The sequence below is a fragment of the Enhydra lutris genome, unplaced genomic scaffold, assembly GCF_002288905.1.
Source record: "Enhydra lutris kenyoni isolate GAN:26980312 unplaced genomic scaffold, ASM228890v2 scaffoldscaffold12, whole genome shotgun sequence".
Lineage (NCBI taxonomy): Eukaryota > Metazoa > Chordata > Mammalia > Carnivora > Mustelidae > Enhydra > Enhydra lutris.
The window spans coordinates 26434403-26461538 of NW_019154096.1; the positions used below are offsets into that span (position 1 = coordinate 26434403).

The 27136-nt window shown below is 37.3% G+C and overlaps 1 protein-coding gene across 2 annotated transcripts in view; it reads right to left on the minus strand.

Annotated features, from left to right (window-relative positions):
* The window catches only part of LOC111144955 (mitochondrial calcium uptake 1), a 245703-nt gene that overhangs the window by 129472 nt on the left and 89095 nt on the right, over positions 1-27136 (minus strand). For both annotated transcript variants that reach the window (XM_022499577.1, XM_022499576.1), the window contains exon 5: positions 6616-6659. In XM_022499577.1, the coding sequence (XP_022355285.1) occupies positions 6616-6659 (44 nt within the window). The remainder of the gene's footprint in view (positions 1-6615; positions 6660-27136) is intronic.

Here is a 27136-nt window from a genome sequence, read left to right on the forward strand (position 1 = left end):
GACTAAAAGGAAAACAGAAAACTGCAACAGGTGTCCAAGGATTTCCTGAAATGCTGAAGCAGAAATGTTGAGTTCCTTGGTAATGCAATTACATTCTAAACTTTTGCTTGTTTAAAGACTCACTACAGTAAGTGGCCCTATTCAAAGGATGCTACATCCAACATACAACCAATCAATATTTGAAAGTATAGTTTGTAACAGGAACATTATTTTCTCTAATATCTTGATGACAATGAGCCAGGATCCAATTTTTCAGATACAGATGACAATTCACACTTTAAGAGATTGTTTCAGTAAAAAGAAAAGACAAGCATTTTTCAAAATGCCCTGTGGTGTTTGTGGTGTAAGAGAAAATAATGGAGCAAATAAAAGTGAAGTTGAAATTCTGATTCTTAAATTTAAGTATTAAAATTTATATATTCCTTATATTTTCTTTCTTTAAAAACACTATGTGGTTTCTCAAGTTAATAGGGGTTTCTAGTTGTACTTCACTAAAGCAGAAAAAATTAACTTCAACATGCTTAGCAAAAAGAAAGTGAAATACCAAGGTGTTTTCTTTTGCACAAATGGCATTAAGGTATTAAAATGACTACTCAACAAGAGAAATTCCTATTTACAAATAGATCATATAGACAAATTCCTTAGATATACAAATAAGATATCACAGTACTTAAGACAGTGAACTCTGAAGCCAGACTACAAATTTGGAATCATACCTCTACTACCCACTAGCTTATATGATCTTAGGCCCACACACAAAAAATTCAAGTTACTTAATTACGTAGTTTTTTATTTGTAAAATAATGATAAAAGTAGTAAGCTATCTGAAAGAGTGGCTGTGTGGATTAAATGAGTTATATGTAAGCACTTAAAACAATGTGTGGGAGTGCCTGACTGACTCAGTACAGAACATGAGAATCTTGATCTTGGGGGTCATGAGTTCAAGCCCCACATTGCACATGGAACCAAAACCAAAAAAAAAAAAAAAAAAAAAAAAAGAGTGTAACAGGTGATAAACCCTCAGAAAGCTTCAACTATTCTTCTTCTTCATAGTTATTATTAGTAATAATTCCTGAAGGGGCAAACAGAGTCAAGTGTTTTTCATTTAGAGAGTTTACTTTAAATTGTAAAAATAAACAACTGACAACCAATGAGTGAATATGTTAATGTGGTTTTTAAAATGGGCTAAATCTTTAGCTTTAAAATAAATACATGAATATGAAATTCACATGGAGAACGTCAAGCTTCCAGGAATTATAGGTTCTCTGCTATATGAAAGTTGCTTTATACCACTTCTTTTTTATGAAAGACCTATACTGATACGTGTTTTTGCTAGCTGAGAAAAATCCAAAGAGGATTTTTACTTTTATGAAAATGGTAATAGTTCTTTTGCTTTATGCTGTTTCAGCTTAATGAAAGCTTCCATAGAAATGCTCTACTTTTAGACAGTGGGGGAAACCTATGCATTCTCTTAGAATCTGCTATACCTTTTTTTAAAACAAGAATTTCCCTACTATAAAAGAAAGACTACAGAGGTGATATACTCTATTGTGAAGATGGAATTGGTAGTGCAAATAAAAACAGAAACATGGTGAAAAAAATAATATAGTTCTGTCTATGTATTTATTAATAGAAAAACATGAACAAATACATGAATTCAACAAGAATTTAGACTTGACTAGTTTCATCTTTGGAAACTGAAAGAGAAAGGAAGATATGCTTAGGGAACAATGCAGAACTCATAACATAACCTGCTATATAAATGTGAGCAGAATTAGAACAGTTCAAATAAATGTGAAGATTCATCAAACTCTTGTCCCAAGGAAATTTCAGTCCCTCCCCTCTCCTAATTTACATTTCCTTGATCTACAATACATTTCACATTACTATGCATGTCAAGAAGTAATATACTTGCCTTTATTCTATACTAAGATCTTATCTATGATATGAAGTAAATAAACAACTTAAGTAAAGCATTAAGAGTATTATGTTATAAGGAAAAATATGCTCACATTCCCCTTAGGGGAATATCATTTTAAAGTTCATTTATCAATATTTTTTAAAGAACTTTTACCTGGTAAGCAATTAAAGCATTTGGTTATATTAAAACTTTGACGTTTAACTATGGCTCCCATCCTTTTTTTTTTCTGCCGGTAACTTTTTCTGTTATAAACACTGTAATCAGTACTTCCCTTTCTAGGCTTTGACCATAATTTCATCTCTTTCACCTGAATGTGGACCATGTCATTTTTTAAAAGTAACGTCATTTTAATTTGATGTAAAACCTTTTTTCTGTACCATGTATACAAATATTCTTGTAGGTATCATAAAAGAGAGAGGAATGAAACACACATTAACTCTTTCTTCCACACTGGAAAGATTCTAAGGGTACTGTAAATACGAGTAACGAAAAATGCAGACTAGAGGCAAGCTTTCTGACATGTTCAGGGAGTGGTTGGGGGAAAAGGGAATTTGATAGGGAAGGAAGCATTACAAAATCTATCTTCTGAAAAAGAAATACATGGTAAAATGTTAACAGTCAACAATTTAGTTTCAATGGGCGATTCATTGTTACTTGACAAAGAGTATGAGCTTTATAAAGTTTTCAGAGGAGAGAAGTCAGAATTCTGGAATACAGGTATTAGTTGCTTAAGAAACAATTTTACCTAGACTATGTAGTTTTCTGCTGTAACTTAAAAAAAAAAATGTCTGGTCCAGAGAGTGTTGTCTATTACATACAACAGGAATAGAAAATCGAAAACAATTTCTATCTTTGATATGCTAAGGGAAAAAAGGGAGGGCTAAGAAAAACAGGAAAATAAAGGGTATAACAACTTGAGATAAGCCACACCAATAAAAAAGGCAACTAAATCATTAAATGAAAGAAATGTTTGATGATTATGTATTATAAAGGCTCCACTTACAAATGATGCTTTATTTTATAGACCACTTATTATGTGATTAAAAAATTAAACCCAGAAAAAAACATAGTTTTCATTAAAGAAATAACCTAAACTTCACGAAGTAACTGCATTAACAAATCATAGAATGCACAGACATTACAAGGGGAGGGTGATTTTTTTTAAAAAGATCTATGATATATGACACTAAAACAAAAGCCAGACTGTATTTTGTATTACCATCTGTATAATAGTGCTAGTACTCTATAGTGATAGTCAAATACCCTTTAAGAGAAAATCTGAACTTTCAAGCTTTGAGGTTTTTGAACTTTCAAAACCTAGTCTGAATGTCTTTTAAAGTATCACCAATCTACAAAGCATTTTCTTAAAATGAAGGGACACTATTGCCTCTTTAAACAAGGCCTGTGTTAGTAGATAGTTTTGAAATGCATAAATGATGAAAGTGCCAATAATAACATATTTCATGACTTTTCTACAAAGGAAACTGCTACTGAGAGTAAAAAATTAGTGTACATTAACATAGGTAGTGATGGGCTCTGAAAAAAGATCCTCCCCCGAAATTCAAACGCTGCTTCATCAAATTCAGTTTCACTATCAGCTGAAACAGGAATGTTTCATTTTATTTAAGGGCATTTTCTAGTCAAACAAAAGAAGAGAAAAGATGAGAGGCACTGAAACAAGAAATAACTGTCCAATTATTTCTCAGTATCAGTTGGGCCTTCTACTTTGCATTTAGAGGTTATATGAAATTCAAACACAAATGAGAAAACTGCAAAATGATACTATTTCTACATTTGTTCTTACTTTCAATGACAACAAGGTTAAACTGTAATTCAATTAAAAGATAATAAAATACGGCAGTGTTACTTACTGGTCAAATGATGCACTTTATTAAATGGTGTGTTAAAAGTTAAAACAATGGGAGGCGATAAGAAGACACGATAAGACGACGATAAGTAGTTCATAACTAGTTTATCTTTCAAGTTAAAACAAGAGAGAGAAAATGACTCATTTAAAAATCAAAGCAAGCTTAAAAGGAAATTCCTCTAGGGTATTAGCCTTGGACTAAATTTCTGGGCATCCTACATAAAATTTATTATAAATACTACACAAATCGGTTTTTTCAAGAGGAAACTGTCTTATGATTTATATACTCTAGAAGCTGCTACTTAAGAATTAAGATATTCTGACTGAGAGAATGAGAGATATAAAGATAAAAGGAAAATAATAAGATCGACAGTTGAATAAGCACTGATCCTTATCACAAATATCACAGATAGAGGGCAAAAATCCCTGGAAAAACTTCTAAACTGATTCAACCCTAAATGAATGTTGTATTCCTCATTATACAAGGTTTAAAAATAGCAGAGAAACTATTCTCTTAAACTTCATAAGAAATAAAAGCCTATTCATAAAGACGTAAACTAGAGATGAACTCGGTTTAAAAACCCTACTTAAGAAACATAACCTTCAGGATCTATTTGATGGAAATTAATACAGTATTTAAATGAAGTACCTGGCAAAGGGATTAAATATGCATATCATAACATGGATGAAAGGAAAATCCATGCGCTCTCTGCTAGGGGAGAAGCTGGCTCAGTTCTATACTACCCCTATGCGAGTCTGCCATTCCTCTATTCTCTTGCAGAACCCGTTCCCCTGGTACCATAAAGACAACTTTCATTTGCCTGAATTTCATATAAGTCATACTTTCAAACATTATACGCTGAGATCCCTAAATTCTGTTTTCCTACTCCCATTTCAAAATTTTATACTTCAGAGCCCAAACATCTGCACTACAATCTGTCACAAAGTCTGCCTTCCAAACAAAGAAGTACTGCCGTTTTGGTCTCTACAGCAAGGTGGGCACTCAAATGTTTATAATGCTTTATCGCAGTTTACTTCTGTTATTTTATAAAAATACGTGGAAATCAGAAAAATGCACAGGACACTAATGGGAGGAAATATAGAGCTCATAAACTGAAATGACTGAAACAAAAGCGGAGCTTAGTGGTCATGCCCAAAGTTGCAGATTTTTAGCCTCAAGTGTACAGGTACAGGCTGAAATGAAAAATTTAATTGGCATTTATGAAACATGAGTGACCACCAGGGATTTTACATTTGGGAGACCTCTAGGAATGGAAATTCCCCTGTAACAGGTAAATTTGCTGTTCAATTTACATGTATTCAACTTCTTTCCGTGTTTTTAGGTTTATATACATATACATATGATGGAAGACAAAAATCTCATACCACTCTGAATTCCTCCAGTGACCAAAAACTGTCATTTGTTAGACTGATCTTGCTAGAACATATTGCTGACTTAATGAGTCATATCTCCCAAGACTATGTGATTGATTAGTTGATTTTTCCAAGTTGTCAAATGCTTATTGGTGCCCTCCTGTAAGGCAGACATATGCTGGACTCTGAGTGACACACAGACAGATAAAAACAGGGGCCTGATTTGCCAGAGATTCTGAAATCAGACCCTGACATCAGTGCCTGAAGTAAACTTTCACATGGATATGGTACTTGATTATACATGAGGCAGGGACACCAAGAATCAAAGATGTGGCTGCCCCAAAGCAGAGCCAGCTCTGAACCTGTCTCCTAATATTCTAGTTCAATGATCTTTTTGAACATTTTTTCTTTTAGAATATGTGATTTTAAAAAGAGGATACCCAGCTGGAGACAATGGGCCATATGAATGGGAAAGGGAATTGTTAGGCTGGAAGCCTTGACTGAGATCTCTCAACTCTTAAGATGGGCACTCATTCTTTCCACCTGTGCAAAAGATCTTAGCATTTGTATCTTCACCTTACCAGTACGTAGAGTTTTATGTAACAATGCGGGATCGACATATTCCTGCAAGATCAGTTTCTACTAACCCTGACCTCTACCCATTTAGACCCTCTTTTGAGATCCTGCCTTTTCCAGCCACTGCATGATTTTCCTTCTGATTTCCTTCTCTTTAAGCTTTGTAGAGCCATCCTGGGCTCTCTCTTCTTTCTGATGTGCTTTCTTCCTCCTCTTTAAAATTGACCTTTTACTTTTCTTTCTGACCCTTTGCAATACTTTCTTTTTCTTTTTGTAGAACTCAGCCTGAAAGGGAAAAACATGTTTAACTGACTGCTTTAAGACAATAAAATTGAAAGTTTCATTTTCTATACTTAAGAACAATTTATTATGTGATTTATTTGTGCATAAAATAAGAGTTGAAAGTATAATGCAAATGTATGTGCAAATTGGGGTGGACTTCATAATTATTACAAAAGCACTACTAAAAACTTATATAATTTTCTAGTGAGGATTACTGCTATATAGTGTCAAAGTTTGAGGAAGATCAAATAAGTATTTTTATAAGAAATGCAAATGTAATACTGGGGGGGGCTTGTTAAACTTTATGATGGCAACTGAATTAAAATGCAAATGTCAACATACAATGAATTAGACCTCACTATATACAGCAGGTACCCATGAGTGTTACCTTGTATGGAAAAATGTAGAAAAACCTTCTGCTTTTTTTTTTCTGTAGAAGCATCTGAAGGCACTTATAGGCCTTCCAACCTAAGAAACACGCTCTTTTGATAAGATAAACAGGCATTCAGAAATTTCTCACAAATAATTCTAGAGGAACTTCGAAATCTTCTTAGTAAACAACAGGATATATATATTAGTGTCATAGTTCGCTCACCTTTCCATCAAAGCGTTTTATTGTATATTGATCAAGACCCAAATCTGTAAAAGAGAAAAAACCATTAGTCAAATGATCCTAACTCAAATAAAACATGAAATGACAGCTCTCTGTCATTTCCAATCATTCAATTAAATAGACTAGATGGTTTAGCCACAACAATATTCAAAGGCTATGGGAATGAAAAATTTTTCCACTTTGGGATTCAAAGTGTCAGTGCTAAAAGATCTAATCTTCATTTTACATATGAGAAAGTGAGGCTCTAAGAAGATAAGGAGGATAAAAATTCATGACTAGAACGTTGGACTCTTTCAAGGGTGGGTTGTTTTCATTATATCAATGTTATATCACCTTTAAATAAGGTGAAGGATATTAGTTCAATCTGAATGCATAATAATTATTTTTGGTATCGATTTAACAGATAGAGATCACAAGTAGGCAGAGAGGCAGGCAGAGAGAGAGGAGAAAGCAGGCTCCCTGCTGAGCAGAGAGCCCGATGCAGGGCTCCATCCCAGAACCCTGAGATCATGACCTGAGCCGAAGGCAGAGGCTTAACCCACTGAGCCACCCAGGTGGCCTTTTTTGGTATCGATTTAAAACGAGAACAGTTTGGGACGCCTGGGTGGCTCAGTTGGTTAAGCAGCTGCCTTCGGCTCAGGTCATGATCCCAGCGTCCTGGGATCGAGTCCCACATCGGGCTCCTTGCTCATCAGGGAGCCTGCTTCTCCCTCTGCCTCTGCCTGCCATTCTGTCTGCCTGTGCTTGCTCTCTCTCCCTCTCTCTCTCTGACAAATAAATAAATAAAATCTTAAAAAAAAATAAAAAAAATAAAATGAGAACAGTTTAATATCAAATTTTGCAATATACCTAACAGATACAAATAGACCATCTTAATATTACCTTTTAAAGTAAGGTTAAGTAACAAATATTTTCTCTGGGAATACTTAGCATCTAATTCTAAGCACTGTGAAAGATACAAGTAATTAACTATCCTTGAGGGCAGGGATGATTTGTCTTTGACTACAGCTTTCTCCCAGCCCTTGGCATAGCGCTTGATCAATAAATACTTATAAGTTAATGAGTCAGATATAAACCCTGCCCTGAAGAGTCACAATTTAGTTAGAAAGACATACGCATATAATAATTAACACTACAAGGGAGAATATAACTAGTTCAATGAGGCAGTGCTGTGGGAGTTTTTAGAGTGGAGAAATCAGTTCATAATTACACTTGCTTTTCTTGCATAATTACCCAGTTCTTTTCTTTTGGTTCTCACTGTATTAATGCTAGTTTAGGCCCTTATCTTACTATGTCAACAGTATTACAATGATCAGATTATCACTGCTCCCAGAGGAAGTTTTCTGCATTTCTGCTTCTACACATTTGGTTAGATATTTTCCTTATCTTTAGATAAGGAAAACATATTTTAATGTGTTTCGGGGCACCTAGGTGGCTCAGTGGGTTAGGCCTCTGCCTTCGGCTCAGGTCATGATCCCAGGGACCTGGGATGGAGCCCTGCATCGGGCTCTCTGCTCAGTGGGGAGCCTGCTTCCCCCCTTTCTCTGCCTGCTACTCTGCCTACTTGTGATCTCTCTCTCTTTCTGTCAAATAAATAAATAAAATCTTAAAATGTGTTTCACTTCTAGAAGCCTGCCCTGAACAAAATAAACCACTGACTGTAAAACAAAGAAGTAAATCAGGAGACAAAGAAATTAAAAAAAAACAAAACACCCCACAAATCTAATTTGAAATCTCACATATATTCAAGAAGAGAGCACCATCATAAAGGGAGAACACACTTCTATGACAAAAGAACAGAGAACAAGAGAGAGTTGTAGACAACTAAGGTTGTGTTTTTTTTTTTTTTAAGTTTTATTTATTTAAGTAATCTCTGCACCCAACGTGGGGCTCGAATTCACGACCCTAGTTCAAGAGTCACATGCTCCTCTGACTGAGCCCACCAGGTGCCCCATCTCATCCCATTTTTTTTCAAAACTGTCAAAAGGTTAGGATAAGGTTTCCTCCCAGGACCATAGCCAAACAGACCACAGAATGGAAAATAGAAAATGTAAAAGAGAATTATAGAAAAACAGAGACTTTAAATACTAGAGGTCTAATATCATACAAAACCTTTTCTCATTCAGAAACCGGAAGGAAATTTTTTAAAAAAGAAAAAGAACATGGAGGAAATAATCCAAAAATATTAGTAGAAAATTTCTCAGAGCTTGAAGAGTAACATAAGCTAGGGCATCTGGGTGGCTCAGTGGGTTAAGCCTCTGCCTTCAGCTCGGGTCATGGTCTCAGGGTCCTGGGATGGAGCCCTCCATCGGGCTCTCTGCTCAGCAGGGAGTCTGCTTCCCCTTCTCTCTCTGCCTGCCTCTCTGCCTACTTGTGATCTCTCTCTCTGTCAAATAAATAAATAAAATCTTTAAAAAAAAAAAAAAAGAGTAACACAAGGTAGGGCTTACTAGTGCTTACCAAGTCTTCTAATAAGCAAAATGAACAAAAACTATGTACAATTCAGTATATGCTTATGGAATTTCAGAATAGCAAAAATAACAAAATCCTAACACTTTCCAGAAAAAACCTTGGTCCTTTATAAAAGAATGAGAATTAGACTAGAATCACGTATCTCATGAGTAAACTTGGTACATCAACTAAGGGAAATACATGCTTACTAATAATTAGAGTGGCGCTGTCCAAAAGAAATATAATGTGAGCAACAAATGTGAGCCACAGGTACAATTTAAAATTCTTTAACAGTTAACAATCTTAATTATTCTTTTTTTAAAAGATTTTATTTATTTATTTGACAAAGAGAGGTCACAAGTAGGTAGAGAGGCAGGCAGGCAGAGAGAGAGGAGGAAGCAGGCTCCCCGCCAAGCAGAGAGCCCGACTCGGGACTCGATCCCAGGACCCTGAGATCATGACCTGAGCTGAAGGCAGAGGCTTAACCCACTGAGCCACCCAGGCGCCCACCAATCTTAATTATTCTTAAAATAATCAAAAGAAACCAGGAAAATCAATTTTAATGTATTTATTTTAATAAAATACATTCAAAATTGCATCATTCCAACATGTAATCAATACAAAAATTATTGAGACATTTTACCTTTTTCATACTAAGTTTTCAAAATCTGGTGTGCATTTTACAATTTTTACACATTTCAATTCAACAGCTGCATTTCAAATTACTAGAGTAACCCTTAAAAGACTAAAAAGTTAACTTAAAACTTAAAAAGTGATTGCTTATTTGACATAGAATCAGAGGATGGCATAGATGGAACAGATTTGTGTTTTTGCTGAATGCTCTTTGTTATAGTTTGGAAAATATTATACCATGTACATTCACATTTTTGGGAGCCATGTAAGGTTTGGTATACCATGTAAGGACAGCTTGGCACACACTGAGAATTTCTGCCGTTTATAAGCAAATACATAAAGTAGGCCAAGAGATTAATACTTTTAACATGAAAAAAATGATTATTTCATCTTATTATATTTAGATTTCTTTACCTAATGTCGCAGATGGTCAGATGAGATCAGTTCTTAACATGATTGGGTTGGATGGAGTATGGGAAATGTGGATGGATGAAATAATTCAAGCTATTCTTACTTACTACTCCTCTAGAGATTCTATTAGGTCCAATTACTGGGAGGAGGGAGAGCATGGAGAAGGAAGGGGGAACACAGCCTGTGTAGTATGAAAATGATACTTGAGTGACTACACTATAACACTGTTCCCTTCCATTTCTCCATCTTCACTCTTTCTGTCCCAGCATAAACACTGGACAGTACACTGTTTTCCTTAAGATGCTTCCTGTGACTCTTGAACTTTTATCCAAAGAAATTTCAAAGTCATTAAATGACTTTACATCCTAGTGTGATGTAAACACTATCTTACTGTTGTTTATAATGAGAAAGCTGAAGCTCAGAAAGAGTAAATGAATGTTTTCTGATTTTGTCTAAAAACTTTTAATTGTGGCTATTGCCACGCTTTCTGAATCCACAACAAAATAATACAAATGTGCAGAAATAGTGTAAGAATACTCTCAGTAGGGTGCCTGGGTGGCTCAATTGGTTAAGCATCCGCCTTCAGCTCAGGTCATGATCCCAGGGTCCTGGGATGAAGCACGAGACCTGCACTGGGCTCACTGCTTGGCAGGGAGAATGCTTCCCCCTCTTTCCATCACCGCCCCCAACCCCACCACTTGTCCTCACTCATCTAAAGAAAGAAAAAAAGAAAGAAAGAAAAGAATACTCCAAGTTTAAGCCTCAGAATGAACAATTTAAAAGACTTGTTTTATTTTCTTAATGTTTTTAATTTAAATTCAACTAATTTATTTTTTTTAAACATTTTATTTATTTATATGACAGAGATCACAAGTAGGCAGAGAGACAGGCAGAGAGAGGGGGAAGCAGGCTCCCCGCTGAGCAGAGAGCCCGATGTGGGGCTTGATCCCAGGACTCTGGGATCAGGGATCATGAACTGAGCTGAAGGCAGAGGCTTTAACCCACTGAGCCACCCAGGCGCCCCAATTCAACTAATTTATATGTACTAAGTTTCAGAGGTAGAGGTCAGTGAGTCATCAGTGTTAAATAATATCCAGAGCTCATAATATCATGTGCCATTCTTAATGTCCACCCCTCTCTCTTCCAGCAACTCTGTTTGTTTCTTATGATTAAGACCTCATGGTTTCTCTCTCTTTCTCTGATTTCATCTTGTTTTACCTTTTCCTCTCTTCCCCTATGATCCTGTTTTGTTTCTTAAATTCCATGTACTAGTGAGATCATATGGTAATTGTCTTTCTCTGATTGACTTATTTTGCTTACATAATACCCTCTAGTTTGACCATCTATGTCACTGCAAATGGCAAAATTTAATTTTTTTGATGGCTTTTACAAATGAGAATATTAAGATTTAAAGATATTAAATAACTTGCCCAAGATCACACCTACATTTATTTCTTCTAATCATCTTCATTCATTCTTATTAACTCCTTCTTAAATTCCTTTGGTAGCTATTCTGTCTGTCCCCTAAATATACGTACTTTTTAGAATTTCCTCCTTAGACACCATCTCTTCTCAACTTTGTTTGTTTTGAGCAATTTCATTACAGATTAAAAGACTCCTAGTAAACCCCAAACAATGTACATTAAAAAAAAAAAAAATCAAACTGCCTAAAACCAAAGACAAAGGAAAAAAAAAAATCTCTGTTAACAGCCAGTTTAAAGTGCTGAAAAAATTTCAACTCAGAATTCTTTAGTCAAAATATTCTTCAAGAACAAGGACAAAATAGGGTGCCTGGGTGGCTCAGTTGGTTAAGCGACTGCCTTCAGCTCAGGTCATGATCCTGGAGTCCCGGGATCGAGTCCCGCATCAGGCTCCCAGCTCCACGGGGAGTCTGCTTCTCCCTCTGACCTTCTCCCCGCTCATGCTCTCTCTCACTGTCTCTCTCTCTCTCAAATAAGTAAATAAAATGTTAAAAAAAAAAAAAAAAGAACAAGGACAAAATAAAAAGGTTCTCCTATGAAGGTAAACTGAGAATTTACCACCAGTAGACTTGCTCTAAAACACATTCTATCCTTCAAGGGGGAATGGAAATGAAACCATAGGGAAATTTGGAATTTAAGAAATAAAGAAAAAATAACAGAAACAGTTAACATTGAGATACGCGTAACAGACTATTTTCTCCTCTTAAGCTCTTTATGTATGACAGTTGAAATGAAACTTGAAATGAAAACAATGTCTGGTGGCATTTTCAATGTATGTAGTTGTTATACATATGACACTATACCATAAATTGGGGAAGAATCTATATAAGGGTAAGACATCTATATTCTACTTGAAGCTGTAAAATATAAATTCTAAGTAAACTGTGAAAAGTTAATTAAGTATAATATATAGAATATAATATTATGTTATAATCTCTATAGCAACCACTAAATTTAAGATATACAGAGAAACATAGTCAAAAACCAAAAAGTAAAAACCATTAAAAAGTCTTTGAATAATCTGAAAAGATGGCAAGGGGTAAAAGATCATAAAAAAAGAGAAAACAAATAATAAAATGTCAGACCTAAATTCAAGCATATCAAAAATTACATTTAATACAAATCCTCTAAACACATTAAAAGGTAAAAACTATCATATTGGATTAAAAAATAAGATCTAATTATATGTTGTCCACAGAAACCCATTTTAAAGATACTGCTATATTTATTTAGATAGATTAAAAGTAATAGGATGAAGGGATGCCCAAGTGGCTCAGTCGGTTAAGCATCCAACTCTTGATTTTCAGCTCACATCAGGATCTCAGGGTTATGAGACTGAACTCTGTGTTGGGCTTGCACTGGGTATGGAGCCTGCTTAAGCTTCTCTCTCTTTCTCCACCCTAAATCAACCAATCAATCAATCAATCAATCTCTCCCTCTGGCCCTCCCCACCCAAAACAAACAAACAAACAAACATACAAACCAATAAAATAAATAAGATGACAGAATGGAAAAAGATATAACATGAAAAATGAATCAAAATAAAGAGTGTTGCGGGGCCTGGGTGGCTCACTGTGTTAAAGCGCCTGCCTTTGGCTCGGGTCATGATCGCAGGGTCCTGGGATGGAGCCCTACATTGGGCTCTCTGCACAGCAGAGAGCCTGCTGCTCGCCCCCCGCCCGTGCCCGCCTCTCTGCCTACTTGAGATCTCTGTCAAATAAATAAATAAAATCTTAAAAAAAAATAAAGAGTGGCTACATAAATATGAGACTAGGTAAACTTCACAGCAAAAAAATATTAGCATAAAGGTCAGTTACATAATGATAAGAGGGTCAATTCATGAAGAAGACAGAACAATACATTTTGAACATATATGCACCTAATAGGAGTTTCAAAATATTTGAGGCAAAAACTGATAGGACTAAAAGGATGTTAGACAAACCCACAATTAAAGTTGATCAACACCCTTCCTTCAATAACTGTCAGAGAAAGTAGACAGATAATCAGTAGGAAACAGAAGATACTAAGCATATCACTGGTTGCCTGGGACCTAGGAGATAGGAAAAAAACAGAAAGGAAGAATTACAAATAGGTGTGAAGAAACTTTTGGGGGTGATGAGTATGTTCATTATATCTGTGTTGATGATGGATGGCTTCATTAGTACATACATGTGACTAGTATGTCAAAATTCATCATACACTTTAAATATGTACTATATATTCTATGTTAATTACATCTCAATAAAGTAGTTAAAAAGAGATAGTACAAACCATCAAGGAAGTGATGGCTACAACTGAAAATATTGGCCATTTCTGTATACTAAAAATTACCATAAACAAAATAAAAAGGCCATCGACTAGGAGAAGGTATCTGCAATATATATATGAAGCTTTCAACAGAGAATCCATAAAGGACTTTTGTTAATTCCTCCCACCCCAAAAAATAAAAAACAAACAAACAAGCAAAAAAAACAAATAGAGTAGTGAGCAGACAAGACAGAGAATTTGTAGAAATGGCAATAGGAGTAGCCAATAAACATTCAGAGATGATAAGCCTCATTAGTTGCTAGTGAAATGCCAAGTAAAGCCACAAAGACAATAATTCATTCCAATCATGATCGTTTGCTAAAAAATTAAGTCTGACAATACCAAGTGTTAACAGGAATGCAGAAGAGAAAGAAAGAATTTACGTATTTGGAGAATATGTAAATTCTTATTATCTATTCTGGAAACCAGGCTGGCAATGTTTAGCAAATCTGAAGAGAAATAGTCCACAGGCCAGCAAGTCTACTTCTAGATATATGCTGAAAATAACTTCTTGTAAATATGCATCAGGGCAATAATGGAAGAAGGTTTATTGCAGTACAGTCTGTGATAGTAAAAACACTGGCATATTATAGTTTTCAAGTATTCACTTTCCTTTCCTTAACCACCATGGAAAATCCCTTGAGTTTGGGTTCAGCCACATGACTTGTGTTGGCCAACAGAATATTAGCATTATGACATCACAGATCCTCAGAATGGACTTCTGAGGTTGGCTTGCTTTCCTGTACCTCTCCCTTTAATATAAGAAGAATACATTCTGGGTAGCACAGTGGTCTAAAAAAAGTTGAGAAACATAATAGAGCAGCTTGACAAATCTCCTGACAAAACCATGAAGCAGAACTGCCCTTGCCTGGATTAGCCAAACCTGAGCCTATCTACTGAGCAAGGCCAGCTGAGGTCAATAGAGTATACCTCACATGACATGCAGATGCATAAACTAGATACGGGCTCATGCCCTTTATGTGGTAATTGTTACAAAGCAATAGATGACTAATAAAATTGCAAACAAGTTCCATCTACATGAACATGGATAAATACTAACATATTTATGCAAATGTTAAACACAATTATACAGCAGTGAAAATAGGAGAACAACAGCTACCTGGATCAACAAATATACAAACATGCACATATAAATATATATTTAACATATTAAAAAACAGGGGAAATGTAGCAGCCAGAATAAGCTAGGTTATGTTGCGGTAATAATCTTAAAATCTCAGTGGCTTACAATAAGGAAGGCTTATGTATTGTTTATGCAACATATCTATAACCCATGGGGTGCAGCTTTACTCCACAGAATATTGAATCTGGGATCCAGGCTAATAGCAGCCTCTCTATAGAACATGGAGGAGGTAAAAGAGAACACAGCAAACCACAAACTGACTCTTAAAAGATTTTGCTTGAACATAATGTGTATCATTGGTCAGAGGAAATCACATGGCTAAGCCCAAAGTCAATGCTGGGGGATGAATATAATCACTGTCACTAAAAAAAATAAATTGGTTCTATCTCAGGGATAGAATATAAAAGAGGGAAGGAAAGATAAGGTAAGGGGAGGGAAGTGGAATGGACTTTTAAAAAAAAAGGGTTTCACCCATTTATTTGAGAGAGAGAGAGAACACACAACCAGGGGTGGGAGGGAGGAAAGGCAGGCAGACAGGGAGAAGCAGACTCCCCACTGAGCAGGAAACTGGACATGGGGGTCAATCCCAGGACACCAAGATCATAACCTGAGCCAAAGGCAGACTCTTAACTGACTGAGTCACCTTACAGCACCCCTGGAATGGACTTTTGAGGTTGGCTTAATTTCTTACAAGTCGGCCATCCATATGAGAAGACAGATTCTGGGTAGCTCCTGGCATCCTAACTACAAGGGCTTTAGGAGCTCTGTGCCAGAAACCAAAGAAGAGACAATACTTAGGTGTCTTATTATTTTGGAAGGGGTCATAATTTTTTTTTTCCATATAAGGTCCAATAGAAAATATCTTAGGCTTTGTGGGCCACACATAGTCTCCGTTGTAACTATTTAACTCTGCTATTGCATGAAAGCTGTCATAAAAAATACCTAATCAATAAGTTCGGATGTACTTCAATAAAACTCTTTTATGGACACCAAAATTTGGGTTTTATATAATTTTCAGGAGTCACAAAATACTCTTCTTTTTAAAATGAATTAAAAAAGTAAAAACCTTTCTCAGCTCACAGGCCATACAGAAACAGGCAGCTCACTGCAGCTGACCAACACCTGCTCTACACTCAGCAGCACTGCAAAGAACCAAAAGTAAAAGTAGAAGACAAGGTTCTTCAACTGAAGTAACTTGCCTTTTTGGGGAGAAAACAGTAGCACAAAAATGCTTCAAAAATACGTTCATTGTCTGTACTTCCCTATGTTTTCCTGTTCCTAATTAGTGTTCTTTTGTTTCAGCTTAAAGAACTCCCTTTAACATTTCTTTCTTTTTTTTTTTTTTTAAGATTTTATTTATTTATTTGACAGAGATCACAAGTAGGCAGAGAGGCAGGAAGAGAGAGAGAGAGGGAAGCAGGCTCCCTGCTGAGCAGAGAGCCCATTGTGGGGCTCGATCCCAGGACCCTGGAATCATGACCTGAGCTGAAGGCAGAGGCTTTAACCCACTGAGCCACCCAGTGCCTCCTTTTAACATTTCTTAAGCTACTCCAGTGGTGATGAACTCCGTTAATGTTTGCTTGTCTTGAAAACTCTTTATCTCTCCATCAGTTCTGGACAGCTTTGTTGGGTAGAGTGTTCTTGGTTAGCAGTTTTCTGCTTTGAGGACTTTCCGTAAATGGTGTCATTTTCTTCCAACTTGCAAAGTTTCTGCTGAAAAGTCTGCTTATAGTCTTATGGAGGTTCCCTTATACATAACAGGTTGTTTTTCTCTTGATGCTTTTAAGATTCTCTCCTTGCCTTTGACTTTGACACTTAATTATAATGTGTCTTGGTGTGGATCTCCTTGGATTCATCTTATTTAGAACTGAGCTCCTGGATCTAGATGTCTGTTTCCTTCCCCAGCTCAGGGAAATTTTCAGACATTACTGTTCAAATAAGATTTTTGGCCCTTTCTCTTTTCTCTTTCTAGGCCTCATATAATGTGGATGTTGGTCCACTGATGTTGTTCCATAAGTTCCTTAAGCTATCTTCACTCTTTCTTATTATTTTCTCCTTTGTTACACCAACTGATTAGGTTCCACTACCCTGTCTTCAGGTTCACTGATCCTTTCTTTTGCTGCAGCTACCCTGCTGCTGAACCCCTTTACTGTATATTTCAGTACAGTTATTGCATTCTTCAGCTCTGTGACTTCTTTTTGATACTTTCTTATATTTTCTCTCTTTGTTGAAATTCTTACTTTATTCACACATTATTCTGTTGAGTTTGGTAGGCATTTTTGTTATTTTGAACTCTTTATCAAGTAAACTACTCATCTCCATTTCATTAAGGTCTTTTTCTGAGGTTTTATCTTTTTTCCTCTGAAATATGTTCCTCTATTTCTCCATTTTCCTTGACTCTCTGTGTTGGGTTTTTATACATTGAACAAAACAGTCACTTCTCTCAATCCTGAAGGAATGACCTCATGTAGAAATTGAACTTTACTGTTCAACCCTGCCCTAGTTCTTGGTTGTCTCTCAAACCTTTGATTGTCTAAGCAGCCTACTTTACTCTTAGAGGCTCCTTGTAGTTGAGGATATGCCAAGACCTCTCACTATCCCAAAAAGGAGAATCTCAGCACCTAGATTCAGATGAATTGGAAGTCAGACTCTCAAGAAGCAGATTCTGGGGGGGGGGGGGACAGAAAAAGAGGGAGATGGAGAATCCCAAATAGGCTCCATGTCCAGCGTGGAGCCCAACCCAGACTTGATTCCACAACCCATGAGATCATGATCTGAGTGAAACCAAGAGTTGGACACTTAACCAACTGAGCCACCCAGGTGCCCCAGGTAGCAGCTTTTAAAGTACGCAAATATGCCTCTTTCAGAGGAAGACTAGGAGATGGGTGTTTCTGTTTTCTGCTTCTGCACTGAGCCCTGAATGACAGCCAGCTAAAAATTGGATTTCTTTGTTTCTTACTTTCCACTGAATCTGTAAACACAACCCCACTGCTACCAGAGCCAAATTATTCAAAGATGTGTTCCCTGGGTGGACGCCACAACAGCTGGGAAGCCAAATATGTACACAAGCTCCTTTCTCAGAAATCTGCCACCTGAGGCAAGGCAGAGAGAGGATGAAGATAATAACCATCATTCTCCCCAGTCTCTGGAAAGGTTTATAGCTGGCCCCTATATGTGTGTTTAATTAGAAGCCTGTTCTTGGGCCACAGCTATAAAGATAAGCCAATAAGCCTGTATCACAGAAAAACTCAAGGTATTTTTCAGTCTCAGGTTGCTGCCCCGTGCCCTGGGGGAGTAGCCAATTGAGAACTGTTTCTCCATTTGTTATAGTCCTATGGCAACTGCAAACATAAGCCCTAACAGCCAGACCAAGGGGTGTGTCCTGGGTGGCACTGACACAAACCAGAGCTCCAGACATCTGCATAAGTTCCCTTTCCAAAAGATCTTGGTGATCAGGAGTGAGGCAGAGGTAGAGTACAAGGTCTTTGGAGAGTACTTCAGCAGTCCTTCGGATGTGCATGAAACCAGAAGCCCACCCCACAGGCCAAAGCTTCAAAACAAGCCAACAGGCCTCTTTCACAGAAAGACTGGGGATGTGTTTCAGTCTGTCGTCTTTCCACTGTGCCCCGGTTAAGAATTGTTTCTCCATTTGTTACAGTCCTATGGAACCTACAAATGCAAACCCTGCTGGCCACCAGAGGCAGGCAATCAAGAGGTGTGTCCTGGGTGGCAGTGACACAACCAGTACACTGGACATGAACACAAGCTCCTTTCTTAGAGACACTGGCCACCTGGAGCAAAGCAGAGGGAAAGCGCAAAGATGGAGCCCAGTAGCCTCTGTCTTTGGCAAGTGTTTCAGCAGGCCCCTAGAAGTGTATTAAATTTTATGCTTACCCTCTCCAGCTGAAGCTTTAAGTAACACAGGCCTCTTTCACAAAAAGACTGGGTGCTTTTTAGGCAGCTGCCTCTCTGTGGGCCCTTTGGATGCTGTAGACCTAAGGCATCCTGGCTTTAAAGCTAGATGTTCAGGAGGCTCATCTCTCAGGTGCAAGTCTCAAAAACTGGGGTGCCAGTTGTGGGGTTCAGTGCCCTCACTCCTCCAGCAGAAGCTCAGGGCTGTGAATTCCCTCCCAACTACTGGTTGCTGCGCCAGCGATGGGGTTTATGGCAAGAATGTGCCTCAGCCTCGCCTACCTATTTCAATGTGGGTTTTTTTCTCATTTACCCAATGTGTAGGAGTCGCTCATCTAGTTTTTGGGTTCCTTTCAGAGGAAGTTGTTTTCTATGTAGCTACAGATTTGCTGTGTCTGTGGGAGGAGGTTCAGAATCCTCCTACGTCACCATCTTGAACCAGAACCCACTGTCTAGGATCAAGTATAAAATTATGTGGTCTCAAAGTAAAGGTAAGATTATGAAATGCATAAAGGGTCATCCCAGAGGGAATATGAGGCCCAGGACAAGTAAATCACAGTATGATCTATGTTTACCTTTTTACACTCTTTTCATGTTCCAGAGACAAAATCAGGTCAATATAAATACAGTCAGCCAGTGGGATATGGTAGAAAGGAATGAAGGATCCTCTCTGCTTTGACTAAAGCTCAAATCTGTCTATCTAGTTCTTAAAAAATTCTCCCTTTGCTGCTGCTTCTTCCAATCATTGGGTGGCTATGTTACTGGTTACTACAGTAGCAAGAGTCATGCAAAGCCCAGAGCCTGAAGCCAACTGCCTTACCCACCATTCTTAGGGATGGTGCTGACATGAAGATTGCCCAGAAAGGGAGACAGGACATATTCAAGTATATACTATACTTTTCCCCCCATTTAATACATTTCCTACTTTGCTACTCTAAATTTTCTTGGTATTCAATGCAGAAATATTTTTTTTTTAAAGATTTTATTTATTTATTTGACAGATAGAGATCACAAGTAGACAGAGAGGCAGGCAGAGAGAGAGAGGAGGAGGCAGGTTCCCTGCTGAGCAGAGATCCCGACGTGGGGCTCGATCCCAGGACACCGGGACCATGACCTGAGCCGAAGGCAGAGGCTTTAACCCACTGAGCCACCCAGGCGCCCCCAATGCAGAAATATTCTTAATCAGCTTTTTACTGAAATTCATTAGCTCTCCACTCTTTTTTTTTTTTTTCTTAAAGATTTTATTTATTTGGGGCACCTGGGTGGCTCAGTCGGTTAAGAATCTGCCTTCTGCTGAGTTCATGATCTCAGGGTCCTAGGATCAAGCCCCACATCAGGCTCCCTGTTCAGTGGGGAGCCAGCTTTTCTCTCTTCCTCTGCCTGCCACTCCCCCTGCTTATACACTCTCCCTCTCTCTCTCTCTCTCCAATAAATAAATAAATATAATCTTAAAAAAAAAAAGATTTTATTTCTTTGACAGAGAGAGACCATAAGCAGAAGGAGAAGCAGGCAGAGGGAGAGGGAGAAGCAGGTTCCCCATGGAGCAGGGAGCCGGATGCAGGGCTCAATCCCAGGACCCAGGGATCATAACCAGAGCTGAAGGCAGATGCTTAACCGACTGAGACCCTTGGGCACCCCTAGCTCTCCACTCATTTAAAAACTGCTTAGGGGTACCTGGGTGGCTCAGTCTGTTGAGCACCTAACCCTTGATTTTAGCTCAGGTCACGATCTTGGGGTCCTGGGATTAAGACCTATGTCAGGCTCCCTGCTCAGTGGCAAGTCTGCTTAAAGATTCTCTCTCTTCCTCTTTGCCCCCTCTCCACCACTTGCCTGCAATCTCTCTCTAAAATAAAATCTTTGGGAAAAAAACTGCTTACTTTTAGGACTTTGTATACTTTTTGATTATTTTTAAACTGTTCTAAAACTAAAATTTATAAATTTAGATCTGTTAGGTATCCTGGGATATGGTACGTGTGAAAGACATGACACAACAAAGCTGAAATATGAACTACTGGCTAGAGTCCAGCCATCTGATGATAGAAATTAAAACTATAAAAAAAAAGCCTTATTCTTTTCTTTATTTCAACCCATATAGGAATAATATACATTTTACTTCTGCTGCATTAACATTTGTGGAAATTCTTGCTCATGAGCAAACAAAAATGAAGCCAAACTTTCCAAATGAATCTCATTTTAATATATTATAATTTTCCCCCATGATCATCATCTTAAAAGAAAAGCAATTATTCATTATTCTGGCTTTTTATGAAAACCAGAAATGTGCATGACATATTAAACATTTAGTAACTATTCTGTTCATGTAACTATTTTTTTATTAAAAACCAAAAGATTACAAAGTAAAATATCAAAATGTGTAGAAGTGATTAAAATATATGATTTCTAAAGGGAAATAAAAAGCTTCCTCAAATGACCAAATGATCTTTAATGACATGCCTAGAGTATTGCTTCATTTTCACTGTCACATTCTTATTTAAAGTTACTAATATAAATTAGACTCAGAAATACTTTGACAGTTACAAAAATATTTTACACTATCATAAAAACTAGGAAAATATTTTACAATCCTTTTTTCTCCATCTTAAACAGAAACCTTCTTTAATCTCTTTCCATATCTCACAAAACAAGGAGCTAAAACTAATTTAAAAGGTTCTTAATTTAAAATTCAAAGCAATTAGTAGAAGCTTTATATACCTTCTTTCTGATTATAAAAGACCGTATACTCTGTAAAAGCAGGGATTTTTGTCTACTTTATTCATTACTGCATCCCTTCCACATAGAATAGTGTCTAACTCACAGCAGAGGTCAATCAATCAATACTTGTTGAATAAATGTGTATGCAGTCTATTACAAAATAAAGGAACACATAAAAAAGAAAATAATTCCTTATAACTTCAACATTTAGAGAATACATTTGGTATAGTCTCTTTCAGTTGCTTTCTATGTATGTTCTACATGGGTGAAATGCAAAGTGTGGAAGAACATATTAAATAATACCATAGGGAGACAATCCATAAAATCCAAAATGTGGGAAACTTTAGAATATAAATGACTTGTATTTTTTCCACAAATAAATGATGTCTAGATTGGGTTTCCTAAAAAGTAGGGAACCACGGCAAGAGGATCAAGAAAAGGCAAACGAGAAAGGAGGGAAAGCCAATTCAAGGGTGTGTTACTGAGCTGATTACTGCTCTAGACAACTAGGGCTCACTTCTCCTTGGCTCATCCGAGAAACCATGTAGTTTGTGTCTCAGAACTGAACACCCATGACAGTGGAAAAGAGAGTATTTATCCACCACACCTCAACAAAGAGTAAACTCCATCGTACCTCCATAGTGTGCAGATGCCAGTACAGTTGGTTGGGCCCCTGCAGAGATCATGTGCTACAGCAGCAGAGATGCTCTGAGACATATTTGGTACAGGAGTAGGATCTAAAAACAAAACTACTCTTTTAGAGGATATGTTTAAGAAAAGCATCATAAGGAGTGGCATTTGAGTCTTTAACTTGGATTTTGAAAAATGAGTAATAATCGTCATGTATTTGAGAGGGAAAGGGCTTCACTCAGAGTGAGTAAATTATATGGTCAAATTACAAACGTGGGGATACCTGGATGGCTCAGTTGGTTAGCTGCTGCCTTCAGCTCAGGTCATGATCCCAGCATCCTGGGATGGAGTCTCGCATCGGGCTCCTTGCTCAGTGGGGAGCCTGCTTCTCTCTCTGCCTCTTCCTGCCACTTTACCTGCTTGTACTCTCTCTCTCCGACAAATAAATTAATAAAATCTTAAATAAAAAAATTACAAACATGTGAGGGCGCCTGGGTGGCTCAGTCGTTAGGCAGCTGCCTTCAGCTCAGGTCATGATCTCAGCGTCCTGAGATAGAGACCCCACATCAGGCTTCCTGCTCAGCGGGAAGACTGCTTCTCTCTCTCCTGCTCCCCATGCTTGTGTTCCCTCTATTTCTGTGTCTCTCTCTGTCAAATAAATAAATAAAATCTTAAAAAAAAAAAAATACAAACACGGGAAATAGCACTATGATGTTGGGGAACCAGAAAGAGTTATGATGTTTTCTAACCAGGGAATTTATAATGTTCCGTTCATATTTATTAACATTAACACATATTTAGGACAAACGAAAACTCTAGGTAGAACTATCACCCCTCAAAGGTGTGAGAAATCTGTATGCTTACATTTTTTTGTTAAGGAAGCTTTCAAATATAAAAATACACAAAATAATATAATCAACCTATATAAACTCATCACTTGGCTTCAACAATTGTCAACACATTGCCAACCCTATTTCATTTATAACCTTCTTACTTCTTCTCCACACTCCATATTGTTTTAAAGCCAGTCAAGACATCATATCATCATTTCTTGTTAATTGTGGTACTTATGTTCTATAAAATAGCCACAAAAAACGAATTGCTAAATACTGACCAATTTCTCCTAGGGGAAATACAGGGTAAGGTTCCTTAAGAGTCTGGTCACAACATTTTTGTTAGATGATCAATATATAGAAAACCTTGTTTTATGTGTGTTTCTGTTTAAAGACATTTTATTCTCTCTCCCTTTTCTCTCCTGCCCTCCCTCCAAGGACACATGTTTGAAGAATGAAAGCTGAGGGGCACCTGGGTGACTCAGGTGGTTAGGCGATTGATTGCCTTCGGCTCAGGTCATGATCCTGGAGTCCCGGGATCAAGTCCCGAATCAGGTTCCCTGCTCAGCGGGGAGTCTGCTTCTCCCTCTGACCCTCCCCCTTCTCAGGCTCTCTCTCTCTCATTGTTTCTCTCGCAAATAAATAAATAAAATTTTAAGAAAAAAAAAAAGAATGAAAGCTGAAACAAAAAGGCAGAGCTTTAGCTTGCTTGATTTTAGCAGGCCAACATATGTAAGGGGTGACTCAAATTTGTGCCATTCTGCACGTATCTGCAGATGACGCCAAAAGCTGTGCAGGTACTGATCATGGAGTTATGAGCACATCTGAGCGAGTGTGTCAACTTGCAAACACGAAATCTGCAAATGAGGACTGACTGCACATGCACTTTTTTCCCCCTTTAAAAACTAAGGTGAAATTCAATTAAAATAAAATACCCATTTCAAAGTGTGCGGTTCAGTGACATTTAATACATTCACAGTGTTGTGTAACTACCCCTCTATCTAGTTTCAAAACATTTTCACCACTCCAAAAAAGAAACCCCCACAGCAATTTAGCAATCAGTTCTCATTCCCCCAACCCAGCTGCTGGCAACTAATAACCCACCTTATATCTCTATGGATTTACCTATATTAGATATTTCATGTAAATAAAATCATATGGTATGTGGCATTTTGTGTTTAGCTTGTTTCACTTAGCAGGATGTTGTCAAGGTTCATCCACACTGAAAAATACTCCATTGTATGTATATACTATAATCTGTTTATCCATTCAGCTCTTAAGCAACAATTGGGATATTTAACAATGTTGCTGTGTATATTCATATATAAGTACTCATCTGAGCCCTGTTTTCAATTCATTCTGGCGTATATTAGTAGTGGAACTGCTGGGTCAAATGGTTAATTCTACATTTAAGTTTCTGAGAAATGTCCAAATTGCTTTCCAGTGTGTGCACGATTTTACATTCTCACCAGCAACAAGTTAATTTCTACATGTATTTACTGACACTTATTTTTAGATTATAGCCAATCTGGTGGGTGTGAGGTGGTATATCAAGGTGTTTTTTATTTTTTTTTTTAAGATTTTATTTATTTATTTGACAGAGATCACAAGTAGGCAGAGAGGCAGGCAGAGACAAAGGAGGAAGCAGACTCCCTGCCGAGCAGAGAGCCCAACGCGGGGCTTGATCCCAGGACCATCCCAGGCTTTAACCCACTGAGCTACCCAGGTGCCCCTATATCAAGGTTTTGATTTGTTTTTCCCTCATGATTGATAAATTAAGCATGTTTTCATGTGCTTACTGGCCCTTTGCATATTTATTTGGAGAAATGTTTATTCAAGTCCTTTGCCCATTTGTTAACTGAGTTATCTTTTTGTTGAATTGGAAGAGTTCTGGTAGTTTGGGGGCACCTGGATGGCTCAGTAGGTTAGGCATCTACCTTCAGATTAGGTCATAATCCCAGGGTCCTGGGATGGAGTCATGTATGGGACTCCCTGCTGAACAGAGAGTCTGCTTCTCCCTCTTCCTCTGCCCCCCATCCCTCCACCCCCGCTTGTGAGAGAATGCATGTGCTCTCTAATAAATTAAAAAAAAAAAAAAAAAAAGAGGGGCTCCTGGGTGGCTCAATGGGTTAAAGCCTCTGCCTTCGGCTCAGGTCATGATCCCAGGGTCCTAGGATCAAGCCCCGCATCAGGCTCTCTACTCAGCAGGGAGCCTGCTCCCTTCCTCTCTCTGCCTGCCTCTCTGCCTACCTGTGATCTCTGTCAAATAAACAAATAAAAATCTTAAAAAAAAAAAAAAAAGAGTTCTGATAGGTTGTATGCTTCTAGTACTCTCTCCATATTTATCTAGGTATAATCTAGTTTGTTGGTATAAAATTCTTCATAGTATTCTCTTATAATCCTTTTCATTTCTGTAAGTAGGTAGCAATGTCCTCACTTGCATTTCTGATTTTAGTTATTTTGCTTCTCTTTCTTTTGTCCTGGTCTAGCTAAAGGTTTCTCATTTTTGCTGTTCTTTTCAAAGAATGAACTTTTTTGCTTTATTGATTCTCTCTTTTGTTTTTCTATTTTCCATTTCATTTATTGCTGTATTAACTTTCATTATTTCCTTATTTTACTACCTTTGGTTTTTGTTTTGTTTGCTTTTCTAATTCGAACACCAGTTTTTAGGAAACTGATATGAGATCTTTCTTCTGTTTAAATTTTGGTGTTTATATTTTTAAGTTTCCCTCTAAGCACTGCTTTTGGAGCACTGCATACATTTTGGTAAATTCTGTTTTGTCTTTCATTTATCTCAAAGTATTTTCTAACTTCTCTTGTGATTTCTTCTCCAAACCATTGGTGATTTACTTTCCACATATTTGTCATTTTTTAGTTATCCTTCTGTTATTGATGGATAGTTTCATTCTATTGTAATCAGAACAGATACTTGGTATGATTTTAATCTTTTAAAATTTAAGATTCATTTTATTACCTAACATATGGTTTATATGGTCTGTTCTGGAGACTATTTGATTTGCACTTGAGAAGACTATTAATTCTGCTGCTCTTGAGTGGAATGTTCTGTAAATATCTTTGGTCTAACTGGTTGATAGCATTAAGTCCTCTTTCTTCACTAACCTTCTGTCTAAATGTTCTATCCATTATTGAAATGGCAGTACTGAAGTCACCCAACTATTATTATTATTATTTAACCGTTTTTAGCATTAAATATGATTTATTTGAGAGAGAGTGAGAGGAGAGCAGGGGGGAGGCACAGAGGGAGAGGAGAGAACCTCAAACAGACTTCCTGCTGAGCACAAAGCCTGATGCAGGGTTCCATCTCATCACCCATGAGATCATGACCTAAGCCAAAAGCAGTTGGATGCTTAACCAACTGAGCCACCCAGGCACCCATCTCCCAACTATTATTGAAGAACCATTTCTCACTTCAATTCTGTCAATGTTTCCTTCGTATACTTTGGGGGTCTGTCATTTGGTATGTATTTATGGTGGTTATATCTTCTTGATGAACTGGCCCTTTTATCCATATACAATGGCTTGGTCTTGTGTAACAATTTCTTAGAAAAATCTATTTTTTCTGATATTAGTAAAATCACCTCAGCTCTCTTTTGGTTACTATTTGTACACTTTCATTTTCAACATACTTGTGTCTCTGGATCTAAAGTAAGTCTCCTGTAGACAAAAAGTTGGATCATATTTCTTCCCCTTTCACTCTCTTTTTAACTGGTGAGTTTAACTCATTTGAAAGTGACTGCTGATAAGAAAGGATCTGCTTTGGCCATGTTGTAATTTGTTTTCTGTATGTCTTACATATTTTTTGTCCCTTGAATCCTCCAATCTTGCCCTCTTGTGTTTAATTTTTTTCTAGTGTACCATTCCTATTTCCTCCTCATTTCCTTATCTGTATATTTCAAAGTTATTTTCTTAGTGATTAACTTGGGGATTATAACCAACATCTTAAATTGAAAACAATGTAGTTTGCTTCA